The following is a 24,536-nucleotide window of genomic DNA, read 5'->3' on the forward strand; positions in this document are numbered from 1 at the left end:
TTCTGTGAGCTTTTTTTCAGTTTGTAAGTTTTTTAAATATTTTATTGGAAAGGCAGAGAAAGAAAGTTCATAAACTCCCCCAAACGCCCCCAGCAGCTGGAGCTGGGCCAAGCCAAAGGCAGCAGCCCAAGTCCTTGAACCATCATCTGATGACTCCCGGATGCGCATTAGCAGGAAGCTGGAATCAGAAATGGATGCGGGACTTGAACCAGGCACTCTGATGGTGGCTGCAGGCATCCTACATGGTGTATTAATGCCTGAGCCAAACTCCCAGCCCATTTCCATGAACTTTTTGCAGATACCTCTTATGTGTGGATTTCAAAAAATTTTTGTCACCAAAGTGAAGTTACCTTTTAATTGCATTTCCCATGAATGTTCTGAAATACCTTCATATATTTATGAATTTTATCTGAGTAATGTGTGCTCATGGTAAAAAGAAAAATCAAATGCCACAAAATATCTTATCATAGCTGCCACTCTCCTACCCCTCCATGCCAAGCACGGAAGAAAATGCCTTTAACCATGTCCTGTTGTGAGGCCTCATTTCTGCATCTACTAACCTTCCCAGGCTGCAGTTCTAAGGTGCAATCCATTAAAAAGACAGAAAACAAATGGGTAAAAGCAAGCAAAAGGTAGTAGTTGTGCAATTGCTTTGGCTAAAGAGGTAAGTTGGAAAGAATTTATAGAGAACCTAGTTTCTGTGGGAGAAAAAACCTCACCTTGAAACAAAGCTTCTGCAGTGCAATAAACCACGTGACCTTGTTATTTCAAACAGTATTGGGAGCTTCAGTTTCCCTGTCCTCTTAAATCAAGGAAGAAACTCTGAAAATGCAGAGGCTCTCCTATGACAAGTTACGGGGACTTGAAAGACCAGACAAGAGGCAACAAACCAGCAGTCCTCTCAACATTGATGGGCAGGAAGTCTGCCATCCTCACAGGCCTCTGTACTGAGATTGGGGGGGGCACTGCCCACTAGACGCACTGCTGCTGCTGGGATCCACTGACTCCCAACCAAAGACCAAACAGGAGAGAAAAGAGCAAGATGGTTTTCAAATTCCAACTGTTAGCTCAACTATAGCTGGCAGATGAGGAAGAAAGTGCATGCAGCCATACTGGTCCCTGAGCATTCTATGATCAGAGTTTTAAACTCAGGGAGATGAAAGAGAAATGGGACACTGGAGGCTTGGTAGTCAGGAGCATGTAGTAGAAACACACACACACACACACACACACACACACACAAATATAATTAATTAGTAGAACCACAAAAAAAGAAAATTTGTGATTAGTAGAGCCAAAACAAAAAACAAACAAACAAAATAGATGAGACTGCCTATTGGACAAAGTCACTGCATGCCCTCTGTGACCCAATCCGTGTGCCAAGAATGAAAACCTGCCACCAAAGGCAGACATTGACCACGCTCCGGTGGCCCTGGGAGCACACACCTAAAACGGGGGGGGGGGGGGGGGGGGGCGGAGATAGTGAGAATAGCTTGCTGAAAGTGCAGGTTCAGGTGAGACCCCAGAGGTGGGCAGGCAGCTGTGACCCAGGACCAGGGAAGCCAGGGAGCAGAGAAGGAAGTGTTGGGAACAGAGCACATTCTGGGAGGGTGTGGCTGGAGTGGGCGGGGCCAGAAACAAAGGCTGATGTCTGAGAAGTCAGGAGCCAAGCAGGCCACACTTCCGAGTAAAGGAAGGCAGGTGACACAGCACCAATCCCTGTGCCCTTCTAACAGGAAAACCCTCCCCCCCAGCCATCCCGTGTCGCCTACTGCACTCACCACACTCCCAGAATCACCCCGGGCTCAGAGCTGATGTAAAAGTTCACCGTGTGGGGGATCTTTGCTTCTGGATTCTTTAAATCCACGAGAAATGGGGCTTTGTCTGGAAAGGAGAAACCGTTATCAGTACCAGCCACATTGAGAGGTCACTCATGCCACCTCTATCTTAAGCCACAGCTCTCAGGAGGGTCAAAGAGACAAGGGGGACAGGAGGTCGATGTCATCATTCTTGCTTCTGGTTTTTGTCCATTTCTGTCTTTTAATAACAACCAGGAAAAAAAAAAAGAAAAGAAATGAGCCTTTTTAGCATAACATGTTTCCAAGTTACAAGCTACTACACTAAACTCCTAATTCAGCAGTTTCTTTTATCAACCAGGGCCAGCATGCAGAAGAGTGGGGAAAAAAAAAAAAAAAAAAAAAAACCTCAAGCATGATTGAAAAATATCAGCAGTGTGGTAGCCTATAATACAGTGAGAGTTTGTTCCACCTTTATCCTTGTCTCAAGCTAAAAACAAAGGCGACCATTTCCTTAAAAAATTAAGAGGGCTTAGAAGAAAATGACAACAAGTATTTTACAACTGAAGTCACACCTAATAATCATAAGCCCAGACATGTGCAGGATGGACAGCAGCAGGCATGCTGGGAAGGGCTAGAAAGACTCTGTTGGACCAACACCTGGTTCAATAGAAAAAAAAATGGGAAAAACACATTTTCCTCTTTGTCTCTTTCACTCACTTAACCCAGGTAAGAACAGGAAGCGATGGGGCCAGCATTGTGGTACCACGGGTTAAGCCATGGCCTTCAAGGCCAGATTTCCTTGTCAGAGTACTAGTCTGAGCCCCAGCTGCTCCACTGCCAATCCAGCTCCCTGCTTATGTGCCTGGGAAAAGCAGCAGAAGATGGCCCCAGTGTTTGTTCCCCTCCACCACATAGGAGACCCGGATGGAGAGCCAGGCTTCAGCCTGGTCCAACTCTGGCCATTGTGGCCCTTTGGGCGGTGAACTAGCAGATGGAAAATCAGTTTCTCTCCTGTCACTCTTTGTTTCAAAAAAGAGAAGAAGGGGGTGGGCCAAGCAGAGAATGCAATTAGCAGTTCAGTGTTCACATAAACCTCACCTTTGAGACCAGGCCCCTCTCTCTATCCCCAACAGTTTGCAAAGACCCATGCCAGACCCCAAAGTCAATACTGAATATGTTTCAGACCATTTCAGCATAGCCACAATGTTATAACTGACAGGTCTGTATCGTCATGTCACAGCTTCCAGGGCTGTATGTTCTTTATTTGTAAGTAAATTCATGGAAGAGAAATACTTACAAAAATTAAAATAAATTAGCATTTCCATCAGAGGAGGGAAAATGTGTTCTTTTAATGGTTTACTAGTAAAGCTGTTGTACAGAGCAGCAATTTTTCTTCCAAGTGTTGAACAGGAATGTGGGAAAGATCTGAAAGATATTGGGAAACAAACAAAATTGTCAACATATGTCTGAATTTTGTCTCCTTTTTTTTCTCTTGAAGTCCAAGTTAAATTTCAGGGATGCACACTGGGCATCCCAGTTAAACTTGGCAATTAAGCCAATTCTTTACACAACAGTATATGATTGACAGTCTGTAGTGCTGGACAGAGCTGGGCACCAAGGAGGAAACAGATGAAGAAAGCAGCAAGGCTGAGCCCCCCACCAGTCGCTGAAAAACCCAGGGCTTGATATGACGACGGCTGTGCCAGGGAACAAGCCGGGCATGTTCCCTTCATGTAGCCCCACGCACGGCCAAGGCTGGACCCCGGCGTCAGCAGGTCACAGGACGCAGAGAGCTTACAGTTGCCACATTTCTAATGATATCACAATTCAGCCCCGTGGGTGTTGGCTCTTATTACCAGTCATCTAAAGCAGGGAGCAAGTCATCATTAGATGCCTCCCTTGTGACCCAGCCTTAGGAAGAAATGAGTCAGAGAAGAGGTGACAATCCTGGAGGGGAGGAGGCGCACAGAGGGGAGGGAGGGAGAGAGGAGACCTGGAATGGCTACACCAGGGTCAGGGCCCAAGCAGGGAGTGGCATGGGGCCACGTGTGTGTTGCTCATTCTGTTGTTTCCAGTGAAGCAAAGCATCTAAGGTGGGTGTTAACAGCAGACAAGTGATGGTTTGTGCATTGAGGGGTCACTCGTGCCACCTCTATCTCAAGCCACATCCCTCAGGAGGGTCAAAAGAGGAGGTCAGTGTCTTTTGCTTCCAGTTTGTGTCCTTCTAATCCCTCAGGTAAGTGCCTTTCCCTACTGTGTGTGGTCCGTGTTAGACCAAGGTTGTAGGGGCTAGAAAGCATTTGTGATAAACTGTCACTGCCCCCACCCCCACCTCCAACCTCGCCTTGACTTTTCTGATAGATCAGAGGCATTTCTGGAAGACAACTATTGTCATCTTTGCTTTGCAGTGAGGAGTCTGGAAAGTTAAGCAACCTTTCCAAGCTCACAAGCCCATGAATGCAGAGCCCCAGGTCTGTCTGCCCCAGCATCCTGTGATGGTCGCCAAGGAGCTACCCAGTCCTGGTGCATCTGCTTGCCACCCAGGTAAGCAAAAACAAAGCCCATGATCAAGGCTGGCCTCTAGGGAAAAAAAAAAATCTGTGCTCTTAGGGAATCTGGATTTAGGATCCCCAGCTCCCATTCTGCACCCTTGCTTCCTCTGGGGGGAGCCTTCTCCCTCTTCTCCCCACCCCCACCCCCACCGGCTCCTGTATTCTCAGGAGCCCTCTGGGAGCAAAGACTTCAACGGGTGACCCCTACAAAATGAACTCTCCCCCAAGTGTTAATGACTGAGAAAGCGAAGGCACTTCTGTGTGTGAGGAGAGGCAGGAAGGGAGAAGACGGTGGGTTCCCGGCAATTCTGCAAGAAGCAGGAAAGAGATGTGAGCCAAGGTTCAAGTACAGCTCTTCAGATCCTCAATCTCGGGAAGCTGCTGGTTCACAAATCCACAAGAAAGGCAGGATCATGGTGGCCTCATTGTCTAAAATAGCTCCATAAGGGTGGCAGCAAAGAGAGGACAGGGTTCTGATTTTAGAAATAAGAAAGCAAATCCCAGAGAAGCCACCGAGAGCTCTGGACAAAGGCCCCATGGGCAGAACTGAGCAGGTCGTTGGAGATGGAGACGTTTCCCTGGCAGCCCCCACCGTGTCCCCGCAGACTGCCTGTGATCTCTGCTGGGGCAGCTTGTGAAGGCGGGCAAGGTGGGCTCCCGCTAAGTTATTCTTTGAAGGTCCGCCTGGGACAGAGGCAGTAGAAGGAATATGCACCGGTTGTTAAGGAATAATTCACCCAGGCCCTTCTCTCAGAGCGCTCGGGGCGCTTCTGCGGGGAGCAGGGCTGTGGGAAGAGGGCAGAGCGAGCAGACTCCTCTGAGCATCCATAATGCAGGGCGCTTCTCTTAACCAGGGGGCTGTCAGCGTGACTTCCCTAAGATCAGAAGGAGATGAGAAGTCACCAGCAGCTCACAGACATCATTGGAGCGCAGGTCACACTTTGAGCTCCCGCCAGCTAGCAGCCAGCCACGCCAGAGGGTGCCTTGGGTCCTGGGTGCTCTGTCGCCCACCCTTTGATCAGCATGGCCTGGATGAGTCTCACTGGTGACAACTGGCAGAGCCTGAGCCGCTGCAGAACCATTCCAGCTCAGAGGTATCTGCCAAGCAGCTTTAGGAAGCCCAATCTAACCGTATTTTCAAGATCACTATTTGGCCGGCGCCACGGCTCCCTTGGCTAATCCTCCACCTGCGGTGCCAGCACCCCCGGTTCTAGTACAGGTTGGGGCGCTGGATTCTGTCCCAGTTGCCCCTCTTCCAGTCCAGCTCTCTGCTGTGGCCCGGGAAGGCAGTGGAGGATGGCCCAAGTGCTTGGGCCCTGCACCCGCATGGGAGACCAGGAGGAAACATCTGGCTCCTGGCTTTGGATTGGCGCAGTGCGCCGGCCATAGCGCACCAGCCATAGCAGCCATTTGGGGGGTGAACCAATGGAAAAGGAAGACCTTTCTCTCTGTCCTTCTCTCTTTCTCACTGTCTAACTCTGCCTGTCAAAAAAAAATATCACTGTTCCAAAATGCCAAGAGGTACTCCTGTCCTTCCTGGGCATCGGGTCATTTGGTCAGTGTTGGCTGCAGTGCCACAACCAGCACTGTGGAAAGAATACAAGACATTGTGCATCCACTGGTGGGGGTCTTGCAGGCACTGTCCAGAAATGTGACATAGGAAGAGGACAGTAGCCCTTCGGTTCCCCCAGCCTCTTTCCTGATCACCTTTTCCATCTTTCTTTTTTTTTTTTTTAAAGATTTTATATATTTATCTGAAAAGTAGAGTTACAGACAGTGAGAGAGAGAGAGAGAGATCTTCCTCCCATTGGATCACTCCCCAAATGGCCGCAATGGCCAATCCAAAAGCCAGGAGCCAGGTGCTTCCTCCTGGTCTCCCACGTGGGTGCAGGGGCCCATCCATTTTTCTAATTTAAAGAAACCAGTCTGGAGCAGAGACCTGGGCCCACACACCCTCGGTAAGCAGCAAGTGGACAGCATTTTGGGTAGATTCCCCAAAGGAGTGAAGAAGGAATCTTGGAACACATCCTACAATGAGATGTTCTTGAGCCTTGGAGTACATCGCAATGGACCCAGGGCCGTGAGCAGGGCCAGGCACGCAGCAAGCTCTCTGCACACATGCGCTGATCCGAACTGTCCGGGCTCCGAGCAACAAAGCCGGTTCCAGGTGCGGGAACCAGGTCTGTGTTTCGGCCTCAGCTCAGCCTTAATAGACCAGTCATCCGCTCAGGGGGCAGATGTGCACTAACGTTTCATTCTTTCAGAACATGTCTCCAGGTTGATTTCCTACTGATGAGTAAGGCAGGTAACAGAGGCCCCACCCCCATCTCGCACTCCAAAAACTTAGCTTGTTCTCTAAGAGCGGGAGTCGCTGCTTTAATCCTCTGCCTGACAAATGCTCTTTACTATCAAGCAAACGTGAAACAGCCAGAAAACCAGAGAAAATGAGAGCGAGAGGACTGCACGTTTCAGGAGGGGAGTTTGGCCAGTATAACCCTGACCATCTGCAGGTGCCACGCACACAGGGGCACTGCATGGGGCCTGCAGGCTGGACCAGCCTGGAGCTGTCCTCTGCACTAACCAACAGGAGGAACAGGAGACAAGACCCCTGCTTGCCCCCTCCCAGTGGGTGGCCCAGAGCGACATCTGATTCTTGGCTATTCTGTAACCAGGAGAAATCCAACCAGAGGAGTGAAAAAGAAGAAGCGCAAACAGAAGTGCCAATACCCTCCACACACACCAACTAAAGAGGCTGCCTAGCCTAGGGTCTGCACCCAACGCCTGGTTTCCATGCCAACAAGGCAGGTAATGGGTGACTAAGATTTGCAAGGTAAGAACTCGCGCAGAGGTAATGCCAGGTGACTGTTTCAAGGAGCTATCTATCTTTGGCACTGTGGGGGTGGCTCTTTAAATACACCCCAGGCAGCTCTCGCCCCAGCCCAGGGCCCTTGACGTAAGAGGAATTCCATCTGAGATTACAGCGTGGCGCTGTTGTCACTCTGTGAGCAATATTCCAATCTGTCCTGGAAATCTGTGAAATGGTCAGCAAAGAGACTGGCACGGATCCTGAGCCATCTTTGGAAAATCTGTTTCAGGTCGTCCCCCTTCCCCTGCGAGGTTTCAAGGTCCTGAAAAGTCAGACCCGGGGGTCTCGCCGGCCCAGGATTGAGGCTGCGCATAGGAGTGTCCCAAACAGCGGCGAGGATGGCAGGGCTCTGGCGGCCACAGATCCTGGGCTCAGGCTCCGCGCAGGGGTCCGCACCCTCGGAGCCTCCCCCCACCCTCGCCCCTGCCCGAGCAGCCCCACCGCGGTACAGGGGCGCGGGTGCGAGTACTCACCGCACGCTCCGCCCCACCATGTCCCACCACTCGGCCACCAAGCCGCGGCAGGGGGGCTCCGGCGTGGCGGCCGCCTCGCAGTCCTGCGCTTCCATCCTGCACCGTGTCCGGGTCTGGCGCCGCCTCGGCCGGCCCCGGGAGCTGCGGTCCGCACCCTCCCCGCCCCTGCAGTGCCCGCCCGAACCCGCCCTCCTCCTCCGCAGCACGGCTGGTGCCACAGGTGCAGCGACCCGGGGGCTGCGCGTCAGCCTGGGGTGCGCGCTGCTCACAGCGCCTCCGCGCACGCACACGTGCAGCAGCGACTCCAGTGTCTGATCTCTAGCTGAGCGCTGCTCTCCCTTTAAATGGGTTTCCAGTAGGCGTCGGTGCACACACGGAGCTGGGTCATGTCTTATCACTATTCAGAGCCCTCTTAAAATTGCTTCTACCATGCAGCCGCGTGAGCACGCTCTGCACGCGTGAACACAGGCCTGCAGGAAGAAGTTCAACTTATCTTCCATGGTGATGCTACTAAAACTAAAAGGTGCAGCTGTAGATCTTTACATGGAATTAAATAAGCTTTTCTCTACTTCCACCCTGCTTTTTCTTCCTTCTCTCTCTCTCCCTCTCTCTCCCTCCCCCTCCCTCCCTCTCCCTCCCTCCCTCCCTCTTTCTCTCTTTCTCTCTCTCTCCTTATTTATTTATTTATTTGAAATCGAGACAGAGAGAGAGACAGAGTTCTTCCCTCCACAGTTTCACTCCCCCAGTGATCTCAACCCCTGGAGCTTGTCCCACGGAGAGCCAGGAGCTCGATCCCCACCTGCCACATGGATGCAGGGCCCCAAGCACTTGGGCCATCTTCTGCAGCTCTCCCAGGCACATTAGCAGGGAGCTGGATGGGAAGTGGAGGAGCCAGGACTCACACAATGGGATACCACATTGCAGGCAGAGACTTGACCCATGATGCCACAGTGCTGACTCCCCCTTTTTTCTCTTTTTCAGAGGCTTGCAGCCATGCAAACATGTACCATGCACTCATTGCCATAGTGAGGATTTCTCTGGATCCCTGGGTTAATAGTCCTTCTGTCCACAGTTACAAACTGCCCAATGACTCCCTGCAGCCACATGTAGAATCTTATTGGTGTTTTTGCTTACTTGGCACTGCGTAACAAAGCCCACTGTTATACCCAGGACTTCCCACCTGGTACAAGTTGACCTTGTACATTTGTCTCCTAGAGCAGGAACTGTGTGTCTCCCAGAGCCGCTGCAGGAAAGCCTTTCAGCCCGGGTGAGAGGATGGAGCAGAAAGAGACAGGTGCAGTTGGATGCCAGCATCCAGGCCTGGCCTTGGAGGCAAGGTGCTGCATTCCAGGTTGCGGGGGTGGGGGTGTTCAGTGATGCCAGACCTCTTTGGACTTGGCCAGTTGGGCAGAGGGCACAGCAGGGGCCTGCCACCCCCAGGACATGCATGGGGACCCATCTGCTTGGGATAGCTTGGAGGAAAAGGCCCTCACTTTTTAGGGAAGGGCATTTCTCTGCGAGGCCTAGACCCTTTCATAGCCTTGGCAGGTCAAGGAGATTTTTGTGCACTGGCCCCAGGCAACTGGGAATGTCTGTTTCCTGATTCACATCCATGGAGGAGGAGGATGACATAAGTAAGGACCTGCAAAAGCCCACCTGCAGCCGGATCATCAGGCAGGGGTGCAGCTGGGTTTTCCCAGGGCCACACCCTGTTCGATGAGAAAGGTGCAAGCAGATGGCTGATTGCACACCTGGAGCTGTTTGTGCAGATTGTCTGGAATCTCACAGAACTTGTTCTGAGCAGCTCAGGATGAGACTCCGGGCCATGCCTTGAGAAGTCGGAGGGATCTGAGAGGTGCATCAGAGGAGGGAGGGGACAAAAGCAGCCGCGGAGGAACCCGGGTTGCAGACAGAGTCTCTTCCCGTCTGTTCAGGCAGAAAAGAGAGAGGTCCAGCTGCCTGTTGAGCAAAGTTGTGGGCCCACACCTGCTGTCTAGGGAGATGTCTGAAAGGTCCTCAAAAACTCAGAAGTTGCGCAGTTCCAGCCTGTGTGCTGACTTACGTGTAAACCTGTAGGGGGAGACTTGTCCCACTGTAAGAAGCTCCTCTTCAGATGGCACAGCCTAGAAGTCAGAATGCACCATCCCTGATGTGACTTGGCAGAACTAAAAGCCAAACATTCGTTCATCTGTTCTGCACCTGTTCCCTGACACCGGGAAGCTGGCAAGCGCCACCTGTGTGCTGTGGGAATACAAACCAGATCCCGCTTGGGAGACAGATTCATCTCAGAATGAATGGTGAGGATGCAGACTGGGAAGGAAAAAGTGCCTTAGGGACAGGCATCAGATCTGGGGGCAGCAGGGGCTGGGAGAGGGAGAGGGAGAGGCTACCAAGCGGTGTGTGCAAGTGGCGTGAAAAGGCGATGGCGGAGTTTGTATGACCCAGCATTCACCGACATTCGGAACTGGAAACCTTTCAAGAATGAAGTTGACGGAATATAAGTTATACCTCAATGAACTTGACTTTCCCACCTAAGAAATGTACGGGTGAGGGTGGACATTTGCTGCAGGGATTAGGATGCTGTTTGGGATACCACGTCCCATATCAGAGAGCCCAGGTTCACGCCCTGCCTCTGCTTCCAACTCCAGCTTCCTGCTAATGTGCACCCTGGGAGGCAAGTAATAGATTAAGTACTTCCCACATGGGAGAGCCAGGCTGAGTGCTGGGCTCCTGACTCTGGCCTGGCCCTGCTCTAGCTGCTGCGGGCATTTGGAGAGTGAACTAGCAGACAGAAACTCTCTCTCTCTCTCTCTCTCTCTGCCTTTCAAATAAATTAAAATAAATAATTTGAAGGTGGCTATTTTAAAAAACTAACCATACAGATAAACCATATAGGCATGTCCTATGTCATGTTGTACAGATATTAAAACAAAACTCCTCGTGCAAATACACTGGAAACTGATAGAAATCTCTACTGGAGACAGATTAATTTTACCCTTGAGGAGAAGGAAAGGGGGATAAGACCAACTATCCTGTAGCTTGCACAGGGCTGTGGAGGCCACCTGCTGGTGATGCCTCAGGTCAGGAGGGAAGAGCTAGCAAACTGCATTGCTCGTTGCCTGTTGGAGCATGCTTTATCATGCCGAGAAGGTATCCATCCCCCTTCCATTCCCTTTCTTCTTAAATACAGCTTTGTTAGGACAGAATTCACATACCGTAGAATTCGCATTTTCAAGTGTACAAATCAGCGATTTTAGTGTACTCACAGAATTGAGCATCGTCACCGATGTTTAATTTCAGAGCATTTTCATCACCCTGAAAGGAAAACCCACTCCCGTTAGTAGTTGCTCAGCATTCTCCCCTCCCCCTGTGCTAGGCAACCACCAGTCTCTTTTCTGGCCCATTTCGTGTCAATGGAATCGCATCATCATACGTGGTCTTTTGTCTCTGGCTCCTTTCACTGAGCTTAGTTGCACAGTTCATCCATGTGTGAATCAATACTTCATTCATTTTTGTGGCTGAGTAATATTCCGTTGCAAGGGTAGGCAGTGTTTTATGTATCCATTCATTGGTTGATGGGTATTGGGGTTGTTTTTGCCTTTTCATTGATGTAAATCATGCTGATGTTAATGTGGCATACAAGTTCTGACACAGATATGGTCTCATTTGTCTTGAATGAGGTTGCTGGGTATGGTGAGCTTCTGAGGAACTCCCACACTGCTTTTCCAGGTGGCCACATCATTGTACAATCTCACCAGCCTCAGTGAGCACCGAGGAAGCCACCACCTTGCCTTTTCCCGTAGGCTCAGATAATGGGAATGAGTGCAGCAGCTACCTCACTCACATCGTTTGTTTTTACGTGAAGGTTTTGTGATGTCTTTCCCTGTATCAGATCTACTTTAAGATGATTTCTTATGGTTGCAAGAGTAGATGTTGGGTTAGTGTTGAGAGCTTGGAGGTGAGAGCCTTTCTTTTAACTAAAGGGGTGCTTCTCTGAGAACAGCAAGTGATGGGGTCCCTTTGAGTAGAAACTGGGAGGGCTTGGATTCCTTCTTCCTTGGAAAGAACTCTTCACATGCCCAAGTGCGGCCCATGAGGCCCCTTGCTGTTCCCTGATAAGAGATGGGACTCAGTTCCTGGTATCTGTGGAAGGGTTGAGGGGGGATCAAAACCAGGGTTACAGCTCCCCCTACTCCCTGGATGCTCCTTTCCAAATTTTTCCAGCATTCCTTAAAAGGGAGTTGCTCCCCAGGGTCCTTCCAAGGAAATCTTGGACCAAGATTTCCAAAACCAAGTTCAACCATTCAGGAATGTCAAGCATGTTCCTTTGGCCAGGGTTGCATTTCTCATTAATGTTCTTCAAGAATAGCCAAGAAGGAATTCTAGAATGTAGCATTTCCCTAGGTCCATTCCCCCTCCATCCTACAAATCTGTTCTGCTCGCAGGATTCCAGGTCTTGACACACAGCATCAACATAGCCAAGGTTCCTGAACCATAGTCCTGATGTCTGTATTGATTCTTGTTTTCCTTAAGCTCAGCATCCCCTCTAGACAGAAATATGACTATGCCTTGCTGCGGTCCTTATTTGACCAATATTGACTGAACACTTTTTGTATTGTGTCTGGCTTTGAATATCAACATTCTAGTTGCAAGGACAGGACCTACCCCTAGGAAAAGTTATGTTGCGACCTGCAAGGTGCCACCAATGACTAAATAAGCATGTAGCACAGGGAGGCCATATTCCTGCAGGCTTGGAAGGCACATCTCTGTGGGCCGAGGAGCTCAGGCAAGCAGGAGGATTCCTTGTGCTCACAGGCAGCCCTGCCAGTGGCAGATCTTCTCCATCGGGTAACCAAAGAGCCCCAGAAAAGTTACAACTGGAAGACACAGAAGCAGTCGTTGGCTCTCATTTTCTCAGGAAGCTGAGACCCAAACAGCCCCCATGAGAAGCCATAAGCCACATTCATTCAGTAGTGACTGAATGGCAGACACAGGTTTGGATGTACTTCGTCAACAGAGCAAGGAGGTGAGACTAAGGATCAGAGAGCACCCATGATGCAGCATCCCAGGGGCCAGGGCGAGGACCGGGAGGTGGCAGGGCCCGCTGAGAAGTGGACACCGCTCGTCCTGGACCACAGCAGGATGAAGGTAGTCAGCCACAGGCTGGGTCGGCACTAATTACCTCTGCTGCTTGAGTAAACAGGGAGGGAGGACTGAGCGCCGCCCACGGTGCGCACTCATGTCATATCTGAAGATACAGACATCCAGGAAGACAGCTGTGGAGCGACCGTCCAGTGGCTGGCTGCTCCAGGGACGGTGACACAGCCTGCATTTTTGGGAGGTGGAAATCCTGCAGGCGATCTTAGCACCGTAGAGGCGGGAGGCAGGAGGAGTCTCCCTACCCAGCATGCTTTTTTTTTCTTGACTTCTCCTCGAGTTATTAATATTTTTTGAACCCTCCCTTTAATAAAGCCAGAGTCGAGGCACTCCCACAGTCCACACAGGCCAGCCTTAGGGTGAATAAGACCGTGGGGTTTTGAACCCCAGAGGAAGCTAAGCAGGAAAGGAGCAAAGGTTCGGTGAGCAGGTGTAAAAATAGCTTCCTGAAAACGGAAGCCAATACTTGAAGAAATGAGGAGGGAACATGGGGGAAAAGTCACGGATGTCAACGAAGTAAACAGGAACTGGCTTCCGAGTCCGAGAGAGGCAGTTTGTGGACTCCGGGCTTTGCACGGACATCGGTGGGAGGGAATCTAGCCCTCGTCATTTCTGGAGCCTCCACCGATGGTGCTGAAGGTAGCCCCTTTTCATCTCTTCCCTGCTCGTGCTGCTGTACGCGTGCTCTCCACACAGCTGGACATTACTGTCTGTTTTCATCTCTGTCTTCAGATTTCCAGCAAGCGGGCAGAGACCCCAAGGGAGGCGGCTGCTGGCTGCTGGGGCAATGGATGCCCGGTAGCCCGAGGCGGGTCTTCATTATCTTCCCTCGGCCTGAGCCTGTCTGCCTGGAACAAGCTGCCCCCAGAGGCAGAGTTGTAAAATAATAATATGTAGGGTGAAATGAGATCATAAGACAGGAGAGCTCTGCTCTGAAGTTCAAAAAGGCTTCAGCCTCCGAATGCACGTTATTTATTAATGGACGCATTTGATACTGTCTTTGCCAGGCTCCTAGGCATCATATTTGCATGTACTCATTTAAATAGACAGTCATCAGCTTGATTTAGGGTTTAAAGACTAACACGGACGTTTAATTACTGAGAAATACTGAGACATACACGGATGTCCCCAGGAGTCTGTGCCGCCTCTGTCTTCTTTGCTGCCTTCCAAAGGGAGTTAAACGCTGGTGTGGCGGCAGACTGCCTCCCAACCCTACAGTGAGAGACAAAGGACACCGTGTCGGGGTGGGGATGGCAGCTGCTGTTCCCTCTCCAGCCCAGGAAGCGTCACAGTGGATAGAACAGGAACTCCCAGCAGAGCACTCGGAACCCAGACATCACAAACTGCTTAGCAAAGTGCAGCTCATTGGAGGGAGGTGAGTGTTGGGCAGCATTGTGAAGTGGGCACTGGAGGGATTTCTGTAGTATTTCCCGGGTGATCCCATCACCCTATAGCACAAGTATCCAAATCAGGAATCCCTTCCATGCCTGGCATCGCTTTGTCAAGTTGAGAGAAGACTCTCACGCGTACAGCCTATGTGGGTCCCCTCTGCACCTTGCCTGGGAACTGTGCATTGTATTGAATGCACCACGCAGGCATTCAATAAATACTTTGCAAAATGAAGGAGTAATTTAAACACTTGAATCTCTACAGGACCCAGTTGAGTACGACAAAACTCCGATCTCCCCACCACATCAAAAGGAACCTCAAAAACATTCACAGAAAATGAATGAAAGGATGAGTTTAGGTTTGGGTAGTTGGCCTAGCAGTGGAGACTCTGGCTTCCCACATTGAAATGCCTGGCTCCAGCTCCTGACGCCAGCTTCCTGCTTGTGCGGATCCTGGGAGGCAGAAGGTGGCTGAGCCCCTTCCGGCCATCTGGGAGGCCAGGACTGAGTTTTGGCTCCAGGTTTCAGCCCAGCCTAATCCTGGCAGTTGTAGGCATTTGAGGAGTGAACCAACAAACGGGACTCTCTCTCTCTCTCTCTCCCTCCCTCCCTCTTAAATACATAAATGAATAAAAATTTTTAAAATAAAAGATAAATTTATTTTGGGATGTGAACAATTTGAAATCCATGCATAGGTTTTTCATAATATGCAGTTCCCCTGAAGTTCTTGCAGACGCCTTATCACTTGCCAAAGGTGCCTCTGGCATTTTCTGGCTCACATCTATAAAATCCACAGCTGCGGGGTGGTGGGGAAGAAGGAACCAGGGCCAGTAGAGGTGCTGGGAGGTGGACTGTGCAGGCCTATTTGAGGCTCCACTGCTCTGTTTCCAGCTCTCCCACCCACAGTCAATTTCCACACCTAGCACAGACACCATGCCCTGCATGAAGGAGGGATTTCACCCTATCCTGCCTCTTACCCAGCCAAAAATTAGGCAGGTGACCCTTCTCTCAGCTCACTCAAGACACAGGTATCAGAAGCCAGCTGTGTGCGTTCCCCCATAGTGGGAGAGCGGAGATGTAGGGCAGCCCTGAGCTCATGCACATTCTAGTTACTCTTCCTTTGTGCCACAAATGTCTATGGACTGCATGTGCTCAGTACTCTCCTAAGTGCTTCTTAGGAGACAGACAACTTCTCTGCTTGTGTGATGCAAAAACCTAGAGAAGAGACAGACAACTGCTCTGCTTGTGTGATGCGAAAACCTAGAGAAGAGAAGCAAAGAGAAAAAAATTTCTTTGAGAAAATGAATAAACACTACAAATTTAGGCTGGTGCCACGGCTCACCAGGCTAATCCTCTGCCTGCAGCGCTGGCATCCTGGGTTCTAGTCCCAGTTGGGGCACCGGATTCTGTCCCGGTTGCTCCTCTTCCAGTCCAGCTCTCTGCTGTGGTCCGGGAGTGCAGTGGAGGATGGCCCAGGTCCTTGGGCCCCGCACCTGCATGGGAGACCAGGAGGACGCACCTGGCTCCTGACTTCTGATCAGCGTAGTGTGCTGGCCACAACGTGCTGGCCGTAGCAGCCATTTGGGAGGTGAACCAATGGAAAAAGGAAGACCTCTCTCTCTCTCTCTCTCTCACTCTCACTCTTACTCTCACTCTCTCACTGTCTAACTCTGCCTGTCAAAAAAAAATTTTTCAGATAAGTATCAAAACTAAATCAGAAAGCAGTGAAACTATTTTTTAGCAGGTATTTATTTAAGGGAGATAAAGAGAGCTTCCATCCACCAGTTCACTCTTCAAATGCCCATGGTGGCCAGGGCTGGGCTAGGGTCAAAACTGGGAGCTGGGAATGTGATCCATGTCTCCTATACGGGTGACAGAATTCCAGTTACTTGAGCCATCACTGCTGGCTCCTAGGTTCCGCATTATCAGGAAGAGTGAGTCAGGAGCCAAAGGCAGCGATCCGAGCCTCAGCCAGGCATTCTGCTATGCCATGTGGGCATCTTAAGCATCCTCCCCTGAGATCTTCTCATGAGACTTGAGAGTGGAGTTCCCACTAAAGAGAACAGCAAGGTCAAGACTCCTGGGGAGGACCTAGCATGGCTTGGTAGTCACAGGCACTGAGGGTGAGAGAGGAGGCAAAGTCAGAGAGGGCCATGCCCCATGCTGCTCGAAGTGTGGTCCACAGATCAGCTCCATCGACATCACCCCCAGGTTTACTAAAAATGACCCTCAATCTCCATTCCCCTCCTTTTCTAGCCACAAATTATCAGATTTCAGGGGCATGTACAACCGCCTCCAGTACAGACCACTCCCCAAGGTCTCTCTAGGATAACCATGGCCGTGTCATGTAAAGGAAGTGACATGCCCCTGAAGGTACGTCCTTAGCTCCTCCCTGCTCTCTGGATGCGAATACAATCTTGGCGGCCCATTGAGACCATGCCCTTCACTGCCTTGCTTGAGAGCTGACATGGGGTTGAGTCTAAGAAAACATGAACCCTCCCCCCCAAGGTCACATGGACTCTGACCTCAAGCAGAGCTGTTTGATTGCCTTGTTGGAGCTAAAGCCGGAGCTCTCTCCACATCCCCCCCCCCCAGCTATTTCTGGATTGAACAGCAATAGACCAATACGATCCACAGAGAAGCACATAGACTTTAGCAGGTGACTTGGGAGAGTGTCAGTGCAGTGCTGGAGGAGCCTGGATGAGTCCTGGGAAGAGGCAGCCGTTACCCTCGTACAGGTTGTGTTGAAGAGGACATTGTGTCCTTTCTGTCTAGGACAGCATAATATTCTGTGTGGCTCCCAGTTGCTATGAAGCTAGAAGCAGATGAGCTATGTGGATGAGTAAGAAACAAGGAAGAATTGGATTTTAATAGAAACTACAGTAGCAACTAGTTTCACACAAAAATGGAAAGCCAATCTGTACCCTAAAGACAAAGGAACCGGGTGAGCCCATGGAAGTTATGCTTTGATGAATTTCTGTCTCAACTGTTTGTCAAGAATTATCTCATACTGCAGACTCTCTGCACTTTCAATCAGCCTAATACAGGATTTTTATTGAGTGCTGTAGAATAAATATGATGCAGATCAATGAATAAATCATATGACTTTGCAGGAAGGATGAATGTTAGTGGGACTTACATCACTAATATAATCACAATCACTCCCTCCAGGATTAAACTTATCCCTTCTGCAAAAACCCACCAAATTGCAAAAAAAAAAAAAAAAAAAAAGGCAATGTAATGATGTCTCCTGAAATCAAAGCGTTGCTTAATATTCACGTGGGTTCTGCAGGTCTCACTAGCAAGCTAAAGCATGGCTTTAATTCCAGACCCGTTGTCATGGTAGCCAGCTGTCGCCCTGTACTCAGCGATTGCCAGGCTCAAAATTGAGGGCGAGCTCTGTGTTGTAATATCTAGAAAGGACACGCGGGGGCAGCAGTGAGCCGGGAAGCCGCACACACCCGGTGACGTCTTCCTGCCGGAAAGTTTGAATCTGGACACCGGGCTAAGGGATGGCTCTGTTGAAAAGCCTCAAAACCTTTGACATCAAAGATTAGGGCGAGTCTCTTTCCCAGGCTTGGTGCCTTGCTTCCTAAATCCCCTGCTTTATCTTTTTCTTTTGCTGAATTTCTTTTTTTGTAATCCGAAGAGGAATTGGACCAATTCACCGACCTGTCCGAGTGGAGGTCCACGCTCCGAGGGCTGTCTGTGGGCAACTCCCTGGGCATCGGTGGGCGCTGTGGCAGGCGGGCTTCTGATGCGGGGCGGGGGTGGGGGGTGCAGTGGCGGCTGTCCTGCGGGGCCCACCTGCAGCAGGGCGAATGGGGAAGCTCGGAGCCCCCACTGGATTCCACAGCCGCCAGCCCTCGCGGGTACTACAGTTTGTGTAATTTCTTTCTTTCTCTGTAAGAGACGTGTTTACTGCAGGGCTTGCATCCAACCGCACGCTGCGAAGCTGGGCTTCTTTTCGCATTTCTGCTATTTGAACGTCAGCCTGGGTGAAGCCAGGGCCCTGAGACAGGCGGCCTGCGGGGTGCAGGCATGGGGGGCAAGGCGGTTTTGCTTCCTACTCTTGGTGCTGTTGACTGTGCCCAGGACGTGAGTTACTGGGTGCTGTAGAAAAGAAAGCTCCGCCCAGGAGGTGCGTGGTCATTGTGGGGCACCCAGCCAGAGCCCAGCAGGGCAGGTGGGCTTGGCTTCCGTTTCCCAAAATGCTCTCAACCCCCTGCTTCTGTTGTCATCCCCTTCGCGGAAGAGTGTGAGATGGCGCTGGTGTCCCTGGGTGCCCTTGTCCTGAGCCTCAGGCTGCCGGCTTCCTTCCCATGGCCACACACGACTTCTCCCCTCGGTGAATTCAGGCTTCTATCAGGCCTAAGAGCTGGCCAGGAGAGACGCCGCACAGGCTGGAGGGCTCAGAGAAATCGCGAGAACTCTAAGATAAGCACACGCTTCCCAAACACTCATGGGGAGTAATAAGGCGGCTTCTTATTACTGCTTTTGTCCTGGGAGCTCCTGCTTGCTCTTTCCACTGAGCCCCTGTAGTGGTCTGCGTGTTTGTGTCCTCCCCAAACTTGTACACTGAAATCCTAACCCCAAGGCGAGCTCTTAGGAGGCAGGAGCCTTGGGCTGATTAGCTGTCTCCTGAGTGGGGTCAGCGCCCCCTCAAAGACCAGCCTGACGGGAAGCCTGTTTGCCCTCCAAGAGAGGGCATCAGCTCCGAGACACGCGGCTCTCAGCAGACACCCTGCCTACCCACACCTTCATCGTGAGTGCCCCAGCCTCTACGACTGTGAGAAGTGCATTTCCGCGGGCTGTAACCACCAGGCTGTGGTGTTTTGTTACAGCAGCCCAGGGGAGTGACAGAGAAGCACTTGCTGAACACCTGTCGGTGCTTGGCCCTAGGCAGCTCCTAGGTTACAAAGGAGGGAGCCACAGTCCCCGCCCAGAGGACCGCATGTCCTGGTGCAGGACCCAGTGAGAGAAGAGCCAGTGGCGGGGGCGGGGGGGGGGGGCGCTGTGTGATCAGCCCAGCCCAGCCCAGCCCACAGAAGGTTCTCAGCGAGAGGGGAAACTTGGATCTTAAAAGACTCACGTGCCCTTCCTGTCTGTTCCCCAGGAAGAAACAAAAAAGGATCCCTGCCTACCCCCACCCCCACCCCCACCCCCACCCTGCAGCTTTTCTGCACATCATGGCTCAGCCCTGAACATCTCCTGCTGCGGAATTCTGGTACTGGAGGGAAGTGCCCTTGCTGCTCCCATTTTATTTGCAAGCTGAGACCCCTGAAGCCCAGAGAGGCTGAGTCACCAAGGCCGAGGGGCAGGGAGTGGGAGTGAGTGAGTCGGGGAGCCAGGATCTGAACAGAAGCCCTCTGTCTCTCAACCCTCCCCACCACTTCTAACCCCTAGACCATCCATCCTACCATTTGGCAATGCAAGCAGGGGAGGGTGGCCAGGCACAGGTGCAGGAGCAGCACTGGAAAGCGAGCAGAAAGCCCCATTGTACACAGTGGCCGGGAGTTTTGTACTGCAGACAGCAATAGGGTTGGCAACAAAGGCATGTCCTGATGAGATTTGGGTTCTAGACAGATCTGTGCCTTTAAAAGAGGCAGGATTGCTGGGGCCGGGCTAGGAGCGCAGTGAGGCCGCTGTCACAGAGAAACAAGTGGGGAAAGCAGGCGGTGGAGAGAAGCTGGAGTGGGCACATGGACAGGTCCTTTGTCTGAGCTGGGCCCATGGCTGGGGTGACAGGTGGGGAGGCTGTTCCCAGGTGCACCAGGAATCCTAGAAGGACAGCAGGCTTCCAAGGAAGGCAGGGGAGAAGTCAATTCAGGTGCCTGTGGGATTTCAGGAGGTGCTAAGAGCTAATTAGGCCAGGGAAGGAGGAGTGGATAAAGGGAGACCCGTGCCAGAGGTGAGGATGAGGCAGGTGTTCTCCACCTGCTGGGAGCGCATGGTGTCTGCACACGTGTATGGGAAAAGCACTGTGTCTTTAAAAAAAAAAAAAAAAAAAAAGATTGATTTTTATTTGTTTGAAAGAGTTACAGAGAAAGGTAGAGACATACACAGAGAAAGGTCTTCCATCCGCCGGTGCACTCCCCCAAATGGCCACAACATCCAGAGCTGAGCTGATCTGAAGTCAGCAGCCAGCTTCTTCCAGGTCTTCCATGTGGGTGCAGGGCCCAAGGAGTTGGGCCAACTTCTACTGCTTTCTCAGGCCATAGCAGAGAGTTGGATCGGAAGTGGAGCAGCCAGGACTTGAACCAGCACCTATATGGGATGCCTGCGCCTCAGGCCAGGGCTTTAACCCACTCTGCCACAGTGCTGGTTCCAAAAAAAGCACTTTATCTTTACTCCTCTGTCCTCCCTCTGAGGCTTACATATTTTTCACTTAATACTGAAAAAAAATTGCTGTGGTAGCACTAGCAATACCTATGAGTCTGTTACCAGCAGAAGTAACTGATGCGTCACATTTTATTTTGGCATCACACTTAAGCTGCTGCAGGTGTCTCCCAGTATCCCTTGTGTTTCTCGCTACTTCAGAGTGATGGCAATTAGACCTGACACTGGATCTGAGTACTGATTTTATTCCACCTTCATGTCTTTTTGCATATATTAACACATCAACACTTTTATAGTTTTGAAACCTGTATTATAGAACTATGGTTTCCTTTGTAATCCTTTGTATTTACTGTATACATTTGTATTAGTCTGCTTCTCATGCTTATAATGAGATACCCAAGGCAGGCGGCTTTATAAAGAAAAGATGTTTGTCTTGGCTGACGGTGCAGCAGGCACAATGTTGAGGGTCACCTGTGGTGCTAGCCGAGACCTGGGGTGGCCTGCAGCATCACGTGACAAGGGACAGGCGCACATGTGTCTATATGAGGCGACTTCAAAAAGTTCATGGAAAAATAAAAGATAAGTTTATCTGGTACTAAATTTTTTGAAATTATGCATTCAAGGAAGCTTCAAAAACTCATGAAAGATGTGTATTGTGGGACAGGCATAGTGGTGCAGGGAGTAAAGTTACTGCTTGGGCTAGCCACATCCCATATCAGAGTGCTGCTTTGAGCCTCAGATCCTCTACTTCTGATCCAGATTCTTGCTGTTGCAGCTGGGAAGGCAGCAGAGGGTAGCCCAAGGACTTGGGCTCCTGCCACCCATGTGGGAGACCTGGATGGAGCTCCTGGCTCCTGACTCCAGCCTGGCTCTGCCCTGGCAATTGCAGGCATTCAGGAACTGAATAAGTTGATGGAAGACATTTCTCTCTCTCTCTCTCTCTCTCTCTCTCTCTCTCTTTCTCTCTCTTTTCTTAAGATTTATTTATTTATTTGAAAGGCAGAGAGGCAGAGAGAGAGATATATCTTCCATCCACTGGTTTACTCCCCAAATGGCTGCAATGGCCCAGGGTTGGCCAGGCCAAAGCCAGAAGCCAGGAGCTTCTTCTAGGTCTCCCTTGTTGGTGCCGGGGCCCAAGGCCTGGAGCCATCCTCCGCTGCTTTCCCAGGTGCATTAGCAGGGAGCTGGATTGGAAGTGGAGCAGCCAGGATATGTGACGCCGGCACTGCAGGCAGCAGCTTTGCTAGTTATGCCACAGGGCCAGTCCCTCATTCTGCCTTTCTGATGAATTAACTTAAAAATATGTGTTATGAAAACCTATGCATGAATTTCAAACCTTCTAGCACCCAAGTAAACATCATGGAATTCTATTTTCCCTGAACTTTTGCAAGTACCCTGGTTTGTGTCTGTTCCCTCTCTTCTCATGAAGCCACTAGGATTCAGTCAATCATGGGGCCCACCACAATGACCTCACCCAGTCCTGCACACCTCCCAGAGGCCTCGCTCTGAACTCCACAGCGATGAAGTTTCCACTCTCTGGGGTTTCGAGCGATGAAGCCTCGGGGACCCTCTGGCCGTATTTGAACCCCAGCAGCCCTCAAAAGTCTCACTTTAAGAAGCCTTGCTGTCTTCAGCAGGGGGCTGGGCATCCCGCCCAGCAATTGAGACACCGGCTGAGACACGTCCCGCATCCCAGTGCCTGGGTTTGATTCCTGGCTCCAGCTCCTGGCTCCAGCTTCCTGCCACTGCAGCCCCTCGGAGGCAGCTGTGATGGCTCCATGATTGGGTTCCTGCCATCCATCCATGTGGGAGGCCTGGATTGCACTCCTGGCTCTTGACCTCAGCCTCGAGCAGCTCTGGCCGTGGTGGGCACTTGGAGAGTGAATCCATGGACGGGAGCTCTCGATCTCTCTGCCTCTGAAAAAAAAAAAAAAATACCAAGAGTCTTCATTGGCCTGACAAAAATTATAATGATATAAAATTAAACATTTGGATCACCTCCCTTAAAGATGGAATAAATTGCACTTGTTAATGACTTGGGGGCGAGGAGTGAAGGGAAGGAGGAAAACGAGGTGTCCCGCGGGAACACCTGCTGAGTGACAGCATGAACGATGGTGCCACAGCGAACACGGAGGAAGGAGAGGCACAGAGAGAATAAGGGCTGAATCCCAGCTGCCCTGGGCAAGTTGGCCACAGCAGTGCAGCGCTCAGGAGCCACCGCGGGCACAGAGAGCTCACCTCGGCCACAGCTACATTAATGAGCCAGGACCTCCAGCAAGAACCTGAGAACCAGGAAGGGCTGGAATGGGGGCACGAGTGTCCCATAGAGTTGGAGAGGGGGTGGCAGAAGACACCACAGTCAGCCGGTGTGGGGAGGGGAAGGAGATGGGAGAAGAACCAGGCAAACGGGCATGGTAGGAGTGGGGGAAAGTGGAGGGAGGGGCTCAGAGAAGGGTGATGTCAACGTTGTCAGGTGCAGTGCAGAGGCCGAGTTTGATGAGGTCACAGGCAAGGCCATGGTCAGCCAAGGGCCACTCTAGGGAACAGTGCACTAAAGCTATGAGAAAACATCCCAGTAAAATGGGTGAATTGATTAAATTGATTGGAAGTGAGAAAGTACAAGCTGAAGAGTATGGGCCACCCTTCCATACAGACAGGGGTGGTGGAGAGATTATTAAGCTGTTGAAAAGAGGTCAGTGGGGAGTGGAGGCCGCAAAATGCAGGCAGGTGTCTGGGGCCATGGCTGTGGAGTGACAGGGAAGCCGGTGGGGAGGCCACGGAGGGGCGGGCACAAGCAGACACCTGTCTGCTTCTCTTTGATGAGAGACCTCAGGTGGAACTGACCAGGATGGTGAGTCCAGACGAGAAGGAACACAGCCAGCAGCCTCCGTTTCAGATTGCTCCAGGCTGGGAGGCAGGGCAGGGCACGGGCTTGGGGGGGCCAGCATGTGTGCAGTGGGGGAGGACCAGAGTAAGAAAAAGACCACAGAACTTACCAAACCAAAATTAGGGGCAAGGTGGATATTTATTGAGAATGATGAAAGCAGTCACACAAATGATCCATTTTTTAAAAGCATACGAATACCACAAGTCTTAAGAAATTCTGACAGCAATATGGTTTAGACTCATATTAATCAATGGACACATTTCAGTAGTTCTGCCCTTCTTCCTGCATTGTTGGCTATGTACGCTGATCTCCCTAAATGCCCATATGTTGTGATATTTCCTAACGAGGAGAAGGGCAACTCACTCTTCCTTCTAGTGTACTTGCTGGGAATTTGCATTTTCATGCTGATCGCTGGGATGCCTTGAGCTTGCAGTTTTCTACACAGATCTCCCTGTGGCTTGTAGCACTGCTCTAAGGTTCTGTCACACAGGCGGTGGAATTCTGTCTCCTGTGATTCCCAAGAAAAGAGGAAAAATGTAGAACGCGCGTCTTAGCGCAGGCCACAGTGACAAAATACCATAGACTGGGTGGCTTCAACAACAGATGTTCCTTTCTCACAGTTCCAGAAGCTGTGAAGTCCAGGATCAGGGTGGACTTCTGGGAAGGGCTCCCTGCCTGGTTTGCAGACCAGCGCCTTCCTCCTGTGTCTTCGCATGGAAGTGAACGAGCGGAGCTGTTCCCCAGCTAAGCCCAGACCAAGTGCGCCCCACCTCAGCTTCCTCTCACCCACATCCCCAGGGCCTCTGGGCACCTCAGTGCCTGCTAATGTAAGAAAACCCATGGCACCTTACACCTCTGCCATGAAAATCTCTCGCTTTTGCCAGCTTGGCCAAATTACGCTGCTAGGGCCTCTCGGGAAGGTGCCAGTCAGGGGAGGGGCCTTACCTTCTGGGTGAATCCACCTCTGCTTCTAAGGCCTGGGCTACGGATGTGGGGGCCATGATAACACCACTGTTGAAAATGCAGGAGCATTTAGGACACTGCTCTGGGCAACTGTAGCCCCCGCCAGAGGGCC

At 51.2% G+C, this 24,536-nt stretch overlaps 1 protein-coding gene and 1 long non-coding RNA gene across 3 annotated transcripts in view; one reads left to right on the plus strand and one right to left on the minus strand.

Moving 5' to 3' along the window:
- The window catches only part of ABHD12B (abhydrolase domain containing 12B), a 26,336-nt gene extending 18,411 nt beyond the window's left edge, over positions 1-7,925 (minus strand). For both annotated transcript variants that reach the window (XM_017348285.4, XM_008269646.5), the window contains exons 1-3: positions 7,691-7,925; positions 3,097-3,224; positions 1,782-1,884 (exon numbers count right to left, since the gene is read on the minus strand). In XM_017348285.4, coding sequence (XP_017203774.3) covers positions 1,782-1,884; positions 3,097-3,224; positions 7,691-7,785 — 326 coding nt within the window. In that variant the 5' untranslated portion in view covers positions 7,786-7,925. The remainder of the gene's footprint in view (positions 1-1,781; positions 1,885-3,096; positions 3,225-7,690) is intronic.
- On the plus strand, positions 4,206-24,205 carry LOC127483829 (uncharacterized). The gene is made up of 3 exons (XR_007910557.3): positions 4,206-4,343; positions 7,024-7,181; positions 24,082-24,205. It is a non-coding gene; the product is annotated as an uncharacterized LOC127483829 (long non-coding RNA).
- Positions 24,206-24,536: the final 331 nt, after the last annotated feature.

The sequence above is a fragment of the Oryctolagus cuniculus genome, chromosome 12, assembly GCF_051225735.1.
Source record: "Oryctolagus cuniculus isolate XC-2025 breed Fujian yellow rabbit chromosome 12, ASM5122573v1, whole genome shotgun sequence".
In the NCBI taxonomy this organism is placed as follows: domain Eukaryota; kingdom Metazoa; phylum Chordata; class Mammalia; order Lagomorpha; family Leporidae; genus Oryctolagus; species Oryctolagus cuniculus.